The 12,697-nt window shown below is 34.3% G+C and overlaps 1 protein-coding gene across 3 annotated transcripts in view; it reads left to right on the forward strand.

The window, feature by feature from the left end:
• Positions 1 to 7,098: 7,098 nt before the first annotated feature.
• The window catches only part of eif4ba (eukaryotic translation initiation factor 4Ba), a 49,028-nt gene continuing 43,429 nt past the window's right edge, over positions 7,099 to 12,697 (forward strand). For 2 of the 3 annotated variants that reach the window (XM_005161956.6, XM_005161957.6), the window contains exon 1: positions 7,138 to 7,166. In XM_005161956.6, the coding sequence (XP_005162013.2) occupies positions 7,154 to 7,166 (13 nt within the window). In that variant the 5' untranslated portion in view covers positions 7,138 to 7,153. 3 annotated transcript variants of the gene reach the window in all.

A 12,697-nucleotide genomic window follows, 5' to 3' on the forward strand; every position in this document is an offset into this window, starting at 1 on the left:
TCATCGTCTTCCAATAATTTGTGTCATTCTGTTACTTTCTGTAAAAAAAAAAAACAAAAGCTAATACTGCACATTAAAAGTGATCCTAAAGAGGGTGTGATTTATCTTGCTTCTCCTTATGAAAGCCAAACACAGTCACAGCTGTATATACACAGTGAGGTCAACAATCAGACACACCTCGTTCTTGTCAGCCTTCTCAAAAGCTTCCGCTTATTCATCCGCCACTGCAAATCGTGTGTGTTTATGATGAGGCCGTGATGGACAGGACTTTTTATTCTCTGATCTGCAGAATGCCTGTCATCTGCTCTAAAGGATCCGGTCTATAGTTCCCATCATCAGCGCTGATAAAGCAATCAGGTGGGCAAACAAACCCCAGAGAGTAAACACTTGACTGACTCACCAGATCACAACCTGGAAACTAAACATCCAACGCAGCAGGCTGCAATTTAATAGGAGCAAGTCTGCACTTTTTTTCAAAACTTTCCATGGCTCAGCAACTCTCTCTGGACTGATTCTTCCTAATTATGTAACGTTTTTTGTACAACACTAGAAATAAAGGGCACTTATTTTACCCCTTTTACAAGATCTAAGTTAAACCTTTGGGGTCTTCAGAATGTGTCTGTAAAATTTTCAGCTCAAAATATTCATTAGATAATTTACTATAGCCTTAAGAATATATCCATTTGGTGTCTGAATACAGTGGAGCTGTTTTCTACCCTGTGGCTTTAAATGCAAATGAGCTGCTTCTCTCTGTCCACCGTTCCCACGTGTGTGTCTGCTTCTCATCATGCGTTAAGTCAGATAAACACCACAGTGACAGAGACAGACATGGATGAAGCTGAAAAACAGCTAATTAGTCAAAAATTTCAAGTAAGTTTGTTTGATGTATTTGTGGTGGAGTTTAATCAAGCCTTTCTGAAATGATGAGTCTCACATAAACGTTTTGCAGAACAGGTTATTATAGAAACATGGCACCTGTGAATCAATTCAGTGGGAGGGAAAAAAAACACACTGTTGCGGTGGGCCTTAAAATCACTGGGATTTGGGTTCTATTTTAACGTCAGGAAACAAAAGAAAATAAAAAAAGAGACTTGTTAGGTTTATATCACTTCAGTACGACAGCGGACACAATTACACACAGATCCATCCAAACAGCTTCCAAAAGTTGATTTTCATCATAGGTGCCCTTTAATCATTTCTACACGTGCACTGAAACTGCAGCAACCATAAATATTCAGGCAAAACTGCAAAAATTTAAATGAAGTGTCAGTTATAATAGTTTTTAGAGAATATATAATCATTAACTAAATCTCTGTTTATTATCAAATAGTGGTTAATAATTTAAGCAGATTTGATAGTACCTGTCTTACATAATAACCCTTGTGTGCTGTTCGGGATGTTTTCAGCAAATGAAATGATGTTTGGTGACAAATCTTATTTTGACACATTTTAAGAAAATGCTTTGAAAGTTTTCAAAAGCTCAACAATACACTCTGGTTAAATTTACCACCCTTTCGTTATTTTGGTTGCTGTCTTTGCCATAAAAAAATTTAAATTACAAATATTACCTCTTCTCAACAGGGGAAACCACCAACAATCAAGAATCCATGATTATACACTGTCATGGCTTGGCAATGGAAGTCAATGGGACAAAAACAAAAACAGAATGAAAGGGTAGTAAATTAAAACTGTACACAAGGATTAACCTATGCATCGATTTAAAATTTCTGGCTTACAATTTGGAAACTAATAACCAAGACTGATACATACAAATGAACACATTTTCCAGGGAAATATCAGTGCCTATAATGATGTTACAGCTTGACAAGTGTTAACGTTACCACTATGACGTCTATCAGACGCTTTTGGATGCCATACCTGACGCCAATATGACGTTGGTTTAAGATGTTGGCTTGACGTTGAATTTTGGTCACTTTCCAAACACAACCAAATATCAATGTCATTTGATGTCATCAAAATAAAATAGAGCTTCATGGCAAAGGCTGTGAATACTTATGTACATGTGATTTTTCAGTTTTTTATTTTTATTTCTAATAAATTAGCAAAAATTTTAAAAAATCTTTTTTTCACATTTTTTGTGTGAAAAAACTATGTTACAAATAAGGTTGTAACATAATCAATGTGGAAAAAGCAAAGTGCTGTGAATACTTTCCTGATGCACTGTAACCTGTATGTAACAAAATCACATACAGCCCAAAAAAAACATATATCATCCATAACTTAAACAAAATTTTGCCTTTTTTTATTATTAGATATACATTTACGTTTTCTTCATTTAATTATGTGCTTGTCATGTTTATTAGAATATGCTTTTAATATTCATATTTATTTTAAATTGTATATATTAATTTGGATTTAGTAATTGACTGTTGTAGCCTACATGTATTTTTGCTTCCGTAAGTTACCAAGGCACAGTTTGTCATAGGCCTATTTAAATGTATTTAACCTTAGCTTTATTTTAACATTCAAACATGGTTTTCGACTGTTTGTTTAGTCAACAATAACAACACTGATACAGTAGATGTGCATCTCATCTGATAAAAACTGCTTTTTCCTGGCAACGAGGTGACTTCCAAACAAAAAAACAAATAAATAAATAAAAATAAAAAAAACCTCAAACTCATATCATCACCTCAATCGAAAGCAAAGCTGAACTGAAACCAGCCATGCAGCATTCAATAATATACTGATGAATGATTTCACAAACGTGTGATGGCTATTAGTGTGGAGCACGAGGGGAGAGTCCCTGTTGCCAAAACAAAGACTAAGCTGTTTGGTCACTATCTATGTAACGTCCTGTTGAGGTTGTGCTGTAAAAAAAGATGAATGTAAGATGTGGGCGTCACCTTTGATTCCCACCGCCTCATAGCTGTCGAACTGTGGGATGTTTCCAGAAAGTTGGCGTGGATCCAGTCCTCCCACATGCTCTGGCCTTGCCCTTCAGAGACTTATCGGACACGCAGAAGCCGTTGCTCTGGTTACCAGTCTGAAGTTTGGGTCAAAACAAACCAATAAAAAGGGGAAAAGCATTACAGTCATGCCTGATGTTCCCTCGCTTATTCCTGCACTCAAATGAGCCATGGTGTCATGTGGCATCGGCTTCCTACTGCTGTAATTCTGAAATATGACCTCAATTAGTCAATGTTTTTTTAATCATGTCAAAGACTTTTGACTGCAGTAGCTATGTGAAACTATGAGAAAGTGATTTTTGGTGTCCTGACATATTCAACACACACTTACTGACTGCTTGACTCACTTGAGCATCTGGTTTACACTTCAACCATGAAACTGCGTGCGTCATGTTTGATTTAGTATCAGCTTTCCGGAAAGGACAAATTAAATTTTTCAGCGTGGGTTCACTATTTACTTTTGTCAATGACAACACTGCCACCTTGTGTTTATGCAGACACAGGCCTAATGTGAAATTTTATGTGACGTGATAAATTAAACTTTGTTTAGAACTTTAGAAATTATGTCGTCAATATATTTTCATATCCATTGATAGTCTATGGATTATTTGATTACATTTTACCCGCTAAACAGAAACATTTAACTAACATTTGACTAACAAAGTATTTCACACACTTTCTCCTTTATATAAATACTTTCTCTACCAATGAATAACTTTTGTATTATTGCAGGACTGTAGCCAGCCTGGTGAAAGAGGTGTTTCTTTTTTTCTCAAAAAGTGGACGTTTTTGCAGTTATTCGCATCATTTTCTATTTAATTAAGAAGTTTAAATACTCCATTCAGTGACATTTTAAGCACTACTTTTAGCTGAATTAGCTTGTCGGATAACCATCAAAACCACTTGATGATACCAAAAACATTTCCTTCTATTTTATTCTATTTTTAGAATCAAGAAACATAAACAAAAATGATTACATTATATATCAATAGAAAAAATTGTAGCCTATTGTCATTTATTAGACAAATAACAAACTGGCCAGCACATTAAAATTTCCTCAGTCAGAATTTGGCCATTTGAATAAAAAATAATAAAACATAAAAAATAAAAATAACAATAATAATGTACATTTAAAAATTAATGGATAACAACTAAACCTAATTAGTATTAAAATTAACTTTAATATGGGCCGCATTTTGGTGCTTTACACCTTTTCATTGGTCTTTTTTTTCAAGATTTGGGTCTTTTGAATGAATCGAATCACCCTTGGCTATTGACCTGCGATTGTTACATGACACCTGAATGTTGTACGATTGACTGTCAGTTGTGTATATAATAGCCTATATTATTTTATGATACTATTGATTACACTTTAAAAATTTTGTCTAAAAGAATAATTCACCCACAAATTAAACGTTGCTCTACTTGATTTACTTACCCTCGGGCCATATTTTTCTGCTCAGCAAAACATTGAGAATTTTTTAGCCGAAACGTTGGGCCTCGCGATTCACACAAAGCAGTTAAAGGGTAAAGAAATCAATCAAACGAACAAACAAGCATAAAACGCACACAAACTAAACAGCAATAGCATGATGGCTAATGATACTACACTTACGAAGCGTTATTTGTGCAAGAAAATCGAACACAATAATTATCATTCAGGCCCAGAAAATAGTATTACGTATTGACGCATGCGCAGGAGCAAACTTAAGTTTCAATTGTATGCTGTGAGCTGACGCTATTTATTTACGTTTTTAAATAGGTTCAGCATCCAGAATAAGCAGAAGATTAAAAAGAAATGACCTGCAGTGAGAGTTCTTGACTTGTGAACACTCAATGCTGGGAAGGACACATAATCAATATTGAACATAAATAAATATTCATTCTCTTTTCGCCTTAGTCCCTTTATTAATCAGGGGTCGCCACAGCAGAATGAACCACCAACTTATCCAGCATATGTCATTATGCACAGGATGCCCTTCCAGCTGCAACCCAGCACTGGGAAACACCCACACACTCACAGCCAATTTAGCTCATTCAGTTTACCTACCCTGCTGAAAAATCCAGGCTGGTTGGCTGGTTTTAGCTGGTTGACCAGCCTGGTTTTAGAGGGGTTTTGGCCATTTCCAGGCTGGTTTCCAGCCATTTCCAGCCTGGTCTTAGCTGGTCAGGCTGGAAAATGACCAGCCAAATCCAGCTAAAACCAGTTTGACCAGCCTGGTTTAAGCTGGATATAGCTGGTTTTGGCTGGACTCCCAGCTTGGCTAGGCTGTTCAAGCTGGTTTTAGCTGGTTATTTCCCACCCTGACCAGCTATGACCAGGCTGGAAATGGCTGGAAACGAGCCTGGAAGTGGCCAAAACCTCTCTAAAACCAGCCTGGTCGAACAGCTAAAACCATCAACCAGCCTAGGCAGGTTTAAGCTGGATTTTTCAGCAGGGATACTGCATGTCTTTGAACTGTGGGGAAAATGCCAACTGACTCAACCGTGGCTACCCACTGTGCCACCATGTCGCCTAGTAAATAAATAGATAAAATATTTAATTTAAAATTACTGTTATTCTGAATGTTCTATTCAACATAGTTCTGAAAAATAAAAGTATCACAGTTTTTTTAAAACGTGAAGAAGAAAAAACATAAATTGATAATTGTGTAGCAGCACATACAGTATTGATCATTGTAGCATGCAATTATTAGAATGATTTCTAAGATAAGATACATATTAAATGTTTAATGACTGTCTGACAATAATTCTGTTTTTAGATATTTACTTATAAAAATTGTTTTATTTAGCTTTCTGAAGTGGCACAAAAAAAAGTCCACCAAAATTCGTTTTCACTTTGAAATTGTTTTAACTTTAGATTCATTTATTGCTGTCTTATTGAAATTATTTAAATGATTATACATTTTACCATACTACAAATGACCTGTCGTTTATTTTAAGAAGCAATCAAGTTGCGTTTAAGTAGCATTCTAATTATGGTTGGCTGTGTATTGTTTGGTAGATTTATTCATATTCAATTCTGCCAAAAAGAATCTGTCAAACCATTCATTCATTCATTCATTCATTCATTCATTCATTCATTCATTCATTCATTCATTCATTCATTCATTCATTCATTCATTCATTTATTCATTCATTCTTTTTCTTTTCAACTTAGTCCCTTTATTAATCCGGGGTCACCACAGCGGAATGGACCACCAACTTGCAACGGATGCCCTTCCAGCTGCAACCCATCTCTGGTAAATATCAATTACAGTACATGCTCATTCACACTCATATGGACAATTTAGTCTACCCAATTCATCTGTATCGCATGTCTTTGGACTGTGGGGGAAACTGGAGCACCCAGAGGAAACCCACACGAATGTCTGTCAAACCATATTAAATGGACTATTAGACAGCTTCACAGACAATTCTTACAACAAAACAGATGACTTACATCACTTTAGGGTGTAAAAAGAAAGAAAAGAAAGAAAAGAAAATTTCTACTATCATTACACCCTTCACTTGTTCCAAATCTATTTGAATGTCTTCCTTGTGAACACAATAAAAGATATTTTGAAGATTGTTGGAAACTAGTTTTTAAGTGTTTAGAAAAAAAAAACACTTCAACTCATATGATCTAAATACATATTATTATATTATATTATATTATAATTTTACATCAGAATAATTTACTCTGTCTCAGTTACAGAAAGAACAGCAACAAAATTAAAAAAGATAATTAAATAAGTAATTAAAATAATAATAATAACAATGTGATGAACACAAAAGCAAGTTTAAGTTTATATCAGAACACCATTGTTACTGATTTAGTACTTTTAGATTGAAGCAAAATCTTTTCACTTTCAAAATAATATATAAAGCATCCCAATAAAACTTGTTAACCTTATCTTTGACAGAAAATGAGTTTTTTTTCTTAACAAAGATTAGGCAGGATATATTTTAACCAAGTGTGAAAGGCTAGAGTTTCTTGTTTCCAATTCCCCAGTTGGCTAAGCTATTTTTCAAAATATTTTTTGTAAGCCTGTAAAAGTTTGGAACCACTTGGTTGTGAGTAAATCTTTATTTTAGGTTAAACTTTTCATCTTTCTACACTTTTGACCACGTATACAGCATACATTACCCAAAATTCTAAATGCGCAGTGGTGTCTACGCGTCGACGTATCGCTGCAAGACACGCCCCCATCCGGGCATATGACACGCACTCCTTCTCCAGCATGGCGGCTTCAGGTGAGGATTTTATAGATTTGTGCATGGGCCGGTTGGAAAATTGCGGGTGTGACGCGTCATTAATGTCAGGCAAATTAATCCCAGTTGCAGATAAAGTATATCCGACATGACCCCGTCCGAGATGGAGGCGATTTAGCGCAGGGCACTGATTGTTAAAGCTTGATCTTGAGTTGTGAAGGGACGCTGCGCAGAAACTGCACCAGTAGCTGTACGTTCATGCACGAGAACATACGAGTCAGCTTATTTACTTTCTATTTAGACCTCACGGAAGCGATGTATACTTCTAATCGGCTCTCAGTTTTACTCTAGTCGCGTGTCAAACCGAAAATGAATCATAGCGAACATGTTCCGTGTCTGTGTGTCAGCTCTGTTGTTTTTATTCCACAGTAACGTTAACTGTTTTGTTTTTGACACATGAATGCACTGTTGCTTTGCCTTGTTTTCTAAAAGACAATAACGAAATAAACAATTGTCTGAAGCTTATGTACGAGTGAGTAGTTGTGTAAGCGCAGGCGCAGAGTTGAGGGAGGGGCTGCTGTAACTTCATACACTCATAAACACTTTCCCGCGTTTGTCTCAACAAATACACAGCCATGCATAAATAAATAATATTGGAGCACATTGGTTCCTATTCCTTGTATTAGTGCAATCGTAGTGCTCAATCAGTATTGATTTAAGCAATTGCTACGCTGCACTCATTGATCTGCACTGTCCCATGGCAAACGCTCAGCATAACACTCGATCTTCTGCACTGGCCCGGGACAAGCGATTGTTTTTATTGCCACTCTGCTCTTTCTATTGTTTCTATCTCTGATTTCATCTAATTTGTTAGCTAAATTACACATTTGTTTATGAATATGTATCTAAGTGTAATGTTGTCTTTATTCTTTTATTTTTATTTATCATTTCCCTTTTCATTGTTATCTAACATATTCAGATTTATATTTTGGTATTTTTTTACATTAAGTAAATGCAGTTTTTTAAAATTTATTTTCATAGTATTTTAAGAAAAAATATTATTATATTATTTCTCTATTTTATTTGTTTTCCAATTTTGTTTATTATTATTATTTACCCTTTTGGGTTTGCCTATATCGACAGGATTTATCGATTTTGTAAAGTAATTTTTTGCTTTGTTGTGTGGGTGTAAATGTGATTTTAATTATTGTTTTTTATTGAATATATTAATTTTATATTGACATTTGTATTGTCAAATTAGTACAATTATTATTATTTATTTATTAAATTTCTTCTTTTTTAAAGCTACATGGTTCGTTCATACAAAAATTGAATATTTATGCTCCGGAAACTTCCAAAAGGTTTTAATCAAGCTGTTTTTTGAGGTGAAATATACATTTAAATGTAAAATTTAAAGAGAGAACGAGAGAACATTATTATTATTATTTTCATTATTCCTCATCTCTTTGTAAATGACTTGACCTCTGCACTGTCCCGGGACAAGCGATTGTTTTCATTGCTGTTCTATTCTTACTGTTGTTTCTGTTCCTGATTTCAACTTTAACTCATTTGTTAACCAAATTACACCTCTCTTTATGAATATGTATCTTACTGCATTGTTGTCTTTATTCTTTATTTTTAAGTTATCATTCTCTTTTATTATTATCTGCCATATTCTGATTTATTTTGTAATAATATTTTATTTGATGTAAATGGAAAAAGTCATTTTTATTTTTATTTATTTTCATAATATATTTAAAACTTATGTATAATATTTATAATTAAAAACTTTATTATTATGTTATTTTTTTATTTTATTTGTTGTCCAATTGTCATGTGGAAAAAGGAGGGGGGGGGGGGGGGGTTCAATCATTATTCCTCATCTCTTTGTTAGTCACTTGATCTTCTGCAATATCCCTGGACAAGCGATTGTTTTTATTGCTGCGCAACTTTTACTTTCATTTCTATCCCTGATTTCAACTTTAACTGATTTGTTTTAAATATTACACCTCTGTTTATGAATATGCATCTTAATGTATTGTTGTCTTTTATTTATTTATTTATTTATTTAGCATTGTCCTTTTTGTTATCTACCATATTGTGAGTTATAGTTTGGCATTTTTTTACTTTATGTAAAGTAATTTTTTCTCTCTATTTTCATAATACTTAAGGAAAAAAATATGATTATATTATTTCTCCTTTATTTGGTTTCCAATTTTCATTATATTTACCCTTTCAGGTTTGTCTGTATTGTCAGGATTTATTTATTTGGTAAAAAAAAAAAAACTTTGTGCATGTAAAAATTAATTTTAATTATTGTTTTATTATTAAATACATTTTTGACATTTTTATTGTCATTAAAATTTCATTTATTGTACATTTTTTTATTGATTATTTTATTTGTTTATTTTATTTATTTATTTATTTTTGTTTTTTAAGGCTACATGGTTAGATCATATAAAAAAATTATGCTCTGGAAACTTCTAACAAGGCATGGGCCTTGGATAGAATTATCACGGTTTCACTGTATCACCGAATTTTGATTACTGCTCTAAAATAAGTTCTTTTTAAATGTCTGGGTAAATACAACAACTTTTTTTGCCCTTTGAGCACAATAGATTTTATTTTAAGAAACATTTACAATATTTTGGAACAGCAGCTTTTGATGTGGAGCATCATTTTCTGCTGGAGATACTATTGCCCTAAAAAAACTAAATAAAATTGTCAGAAAAACATTTAAAAAAAAAAAACTGTAATAATACCGTAGAAATGGTATAACGAAAAACTCTTGACCTTTCCAAACCACGGTAAACCTTGAAACCGGTTATCGTCCCTTGCCTACTTCCAACAAGTTTTAATTATTAATTCTTATTCCTCATCTCTTTGTAATCAATATTGCCTTCTTTTAATTATCCTAAGTGATCTTTAAAGACTTATTTACTGTTCTGAAAGCCTATAAAAATATAGCACGGGTTTACACAATGCCATTAACTTAAACTTAAGCACATTATTTCCCTCTTTTATCTATCTTAACATATATAGAAAGTTAAATGGCTATTTATTTCACCCAATTATGCATCATTCCAGAACAAATACTGTCAGCAGCAATATTGATGAATCATCTGCACAGTTGTGGGACACATGCGTTGATATGGGACTCTTAGACACTGTGAGATCAAAATGCCATAAAAAAAATTGTAGTTCAAATAAGGCTGGGCGATATGGCCAAATGCAATCTCGATTAACATTTTTGTTTGATACATATTTCAATATCAGTTGTCAATGCTTCCACATTTAAAATAGTATCCCAACAATTCCCGACTGAAACCACAAACATTAGAGGGTCCATAAACAACCTATTTTTAGTGGGCAATAATATTTGGGGGCAGAAAATTTGGTGCATCTCTAATATCAACACACTTTTAGTTTCCCATTCTTGCACATTTCTGCTGTGTGATTGGCTCTTAGATAAATATAGAGTAAAAAAAGTCCAAAGCTTATCATTGTTAATGACATCAATTTTATTGCCATTCAATGTAATATCGTTTATCAAGTTCATAATCATTAGTTCAGAAAAAAAAATCTCAAATTTCTATGCAGCTTTCTTAAGACAAAATGGTAGAAAACATTTTTGTGGAACCTTAAACCTATTCCAAGATTCAAATGGGATTTGCAATTAAAATGTTTGTGGGTCTATATTGCCAATGGGCATCAGAGCAACATAATTATTCAGAAAAGAGATTGTTAGATACTTTCCTTCAGCTTTCACAGGTCACTGCAGCTTTAAAGCCAGTCTTGCTCATGCGTTGAGCTGAAGGATAATGTTGACAGAGGTTTGAGTCTTTGTTTTGGTTTTGCAGCAGGATGCCGTAGCCCTACAGTAAACACAGATTCACTTGCACAGAGCTGGAATGTCCTGACAGTGCAGTTTGTCACAAAAGAGCTTCGAAGCTTGTAGTAGCTCACAACAATACCTCTCTCCACGTGTTAACCGCAACAGTCCACAACATGCAAGAGTCAGTCAGGCCTGGAAATAGAGATTCTTCTTTTACAAATGCAGCAGCTTTTCTTATATGCAAATTATGTAGGGCATGTTCCTTTTGACACCAAATTACTTTTAAGGCAAAGGAAGTAGACTGATTTGACACTGTTTAACTGCACATTTGTGGAGCTTCTGGTTTGTGATCTATCAAACATCCTTAAATCTTTAGAGATTGAATACTTGTGAATGGGGTGTATGCACACAGACTTGTCATTTCAGATAGCCAGCCTCAGTGCGTCTGGTGAGCCGTCTTTTCGATATAAAATTGCCATGTTTAAGGTTAGATTTATTTTAAGAATCAGTGATTTTCACTGCCTGATAGAAATATGATATAAACCGATTAAGAAGCATTGCATTAAATTCCATTTCCCCCTGCCATGTCTTTAAAATATGACAATTTATATTCCCCCCTAGGGTGTTTTACACCTCTAGTTTGAAAAAGTCAGGAAAGTGGGTGAGTCCAGCTCTGTTTAGGTGATAGTGTAAGAGGAGGGAAAGAGGGAAGGGTTTGCATAAAAATGGGAGTTTTCGGTTTGAGCTAGCACTGATTTTCAAAGGCAAAACAACACAGACACAGGGGAGAAAGACAGTGACTATGGACATCAGTAATAAAATTATTTGCCAAATTATTAATTTGTCAACTTTAACTGCAGTTTTGGCACTTTCACTTTCGTTCATGAACATTTCTTGCATGCTCCCTATGACAAACGAGATATTCGATGCAAGGAACTGCTGGAAGATTGTTGTTTTAATGGAATGTTTGAAATGGGAGAAAAAAACCCTCCACATTTTTCGTGACTTAAATATACTCAATCGGTAGCGACAAAAATCCTACCCGACGGTAATAGTTCAAGGTGTTTACATTCGAAGAACAGCATTTACAGCGGATCTTTCAGTCCATAATATTGTAGTGATATTAACATACTGTAAACTTAGTAACTAAACCATTTTGAAAGAGTACTGCTGACGATATTAACTAACTTTCCCATTTGATATACATAAACAAAGACTATTCATCACACACTAACCAAATCTGTAGAGACTGGACACTCAACACCAACTTAAACCGCGTCTTTTTTACGAGAAGACGAGCGGCAAATCTGGATTTCACCATTTTCAGATGTGAAAAGCTCTCAGGTAAAAAATGTTTCTTACAAACATATTTTTGTTGTGAGCTAGCAGACCACTGTTGTCCACATGCGAGTCCAGCTGCACCCTCATAGCGGGAAATTGAAAACAAAACCTTCCTTGCAGCACATTTATAGACGCAACACTGACGACCCATGCTGGCCAGTACAGACATCCAATCTACAAGCTGGAATTCTTTGCGAGGTAACGCATACATCTTTGCGAGATAACGCAAAACATCTTAGCGAGATAACGCAAAACATCTTCGCGAGATAACGCAAAACATCTTTGCGAGGTAACGCAAAAACCTTTAAAATATGTTTTCCTATCACTCAGTTTTTTTTCTCCCACCCAGTTTGTCATGGCAGCATGAATGAAATGTTCATTTTAAGTGAGTTAAAGT

This window comes from Danio rerio, chromosome 23 (assembly GCF_049306965.1).
Source record: "Danio rerio strain Tuebingen ecotype United States chromosome 23, GRCz12tu, whole genome shotgun sequence".
Taxonomy (NCBI): domain Eukaryota; kingdom Metazoa; phylum Chordata; class Actinopteri; order Cypriniformes; family Danionidae; genus Danio; species Danio rerio.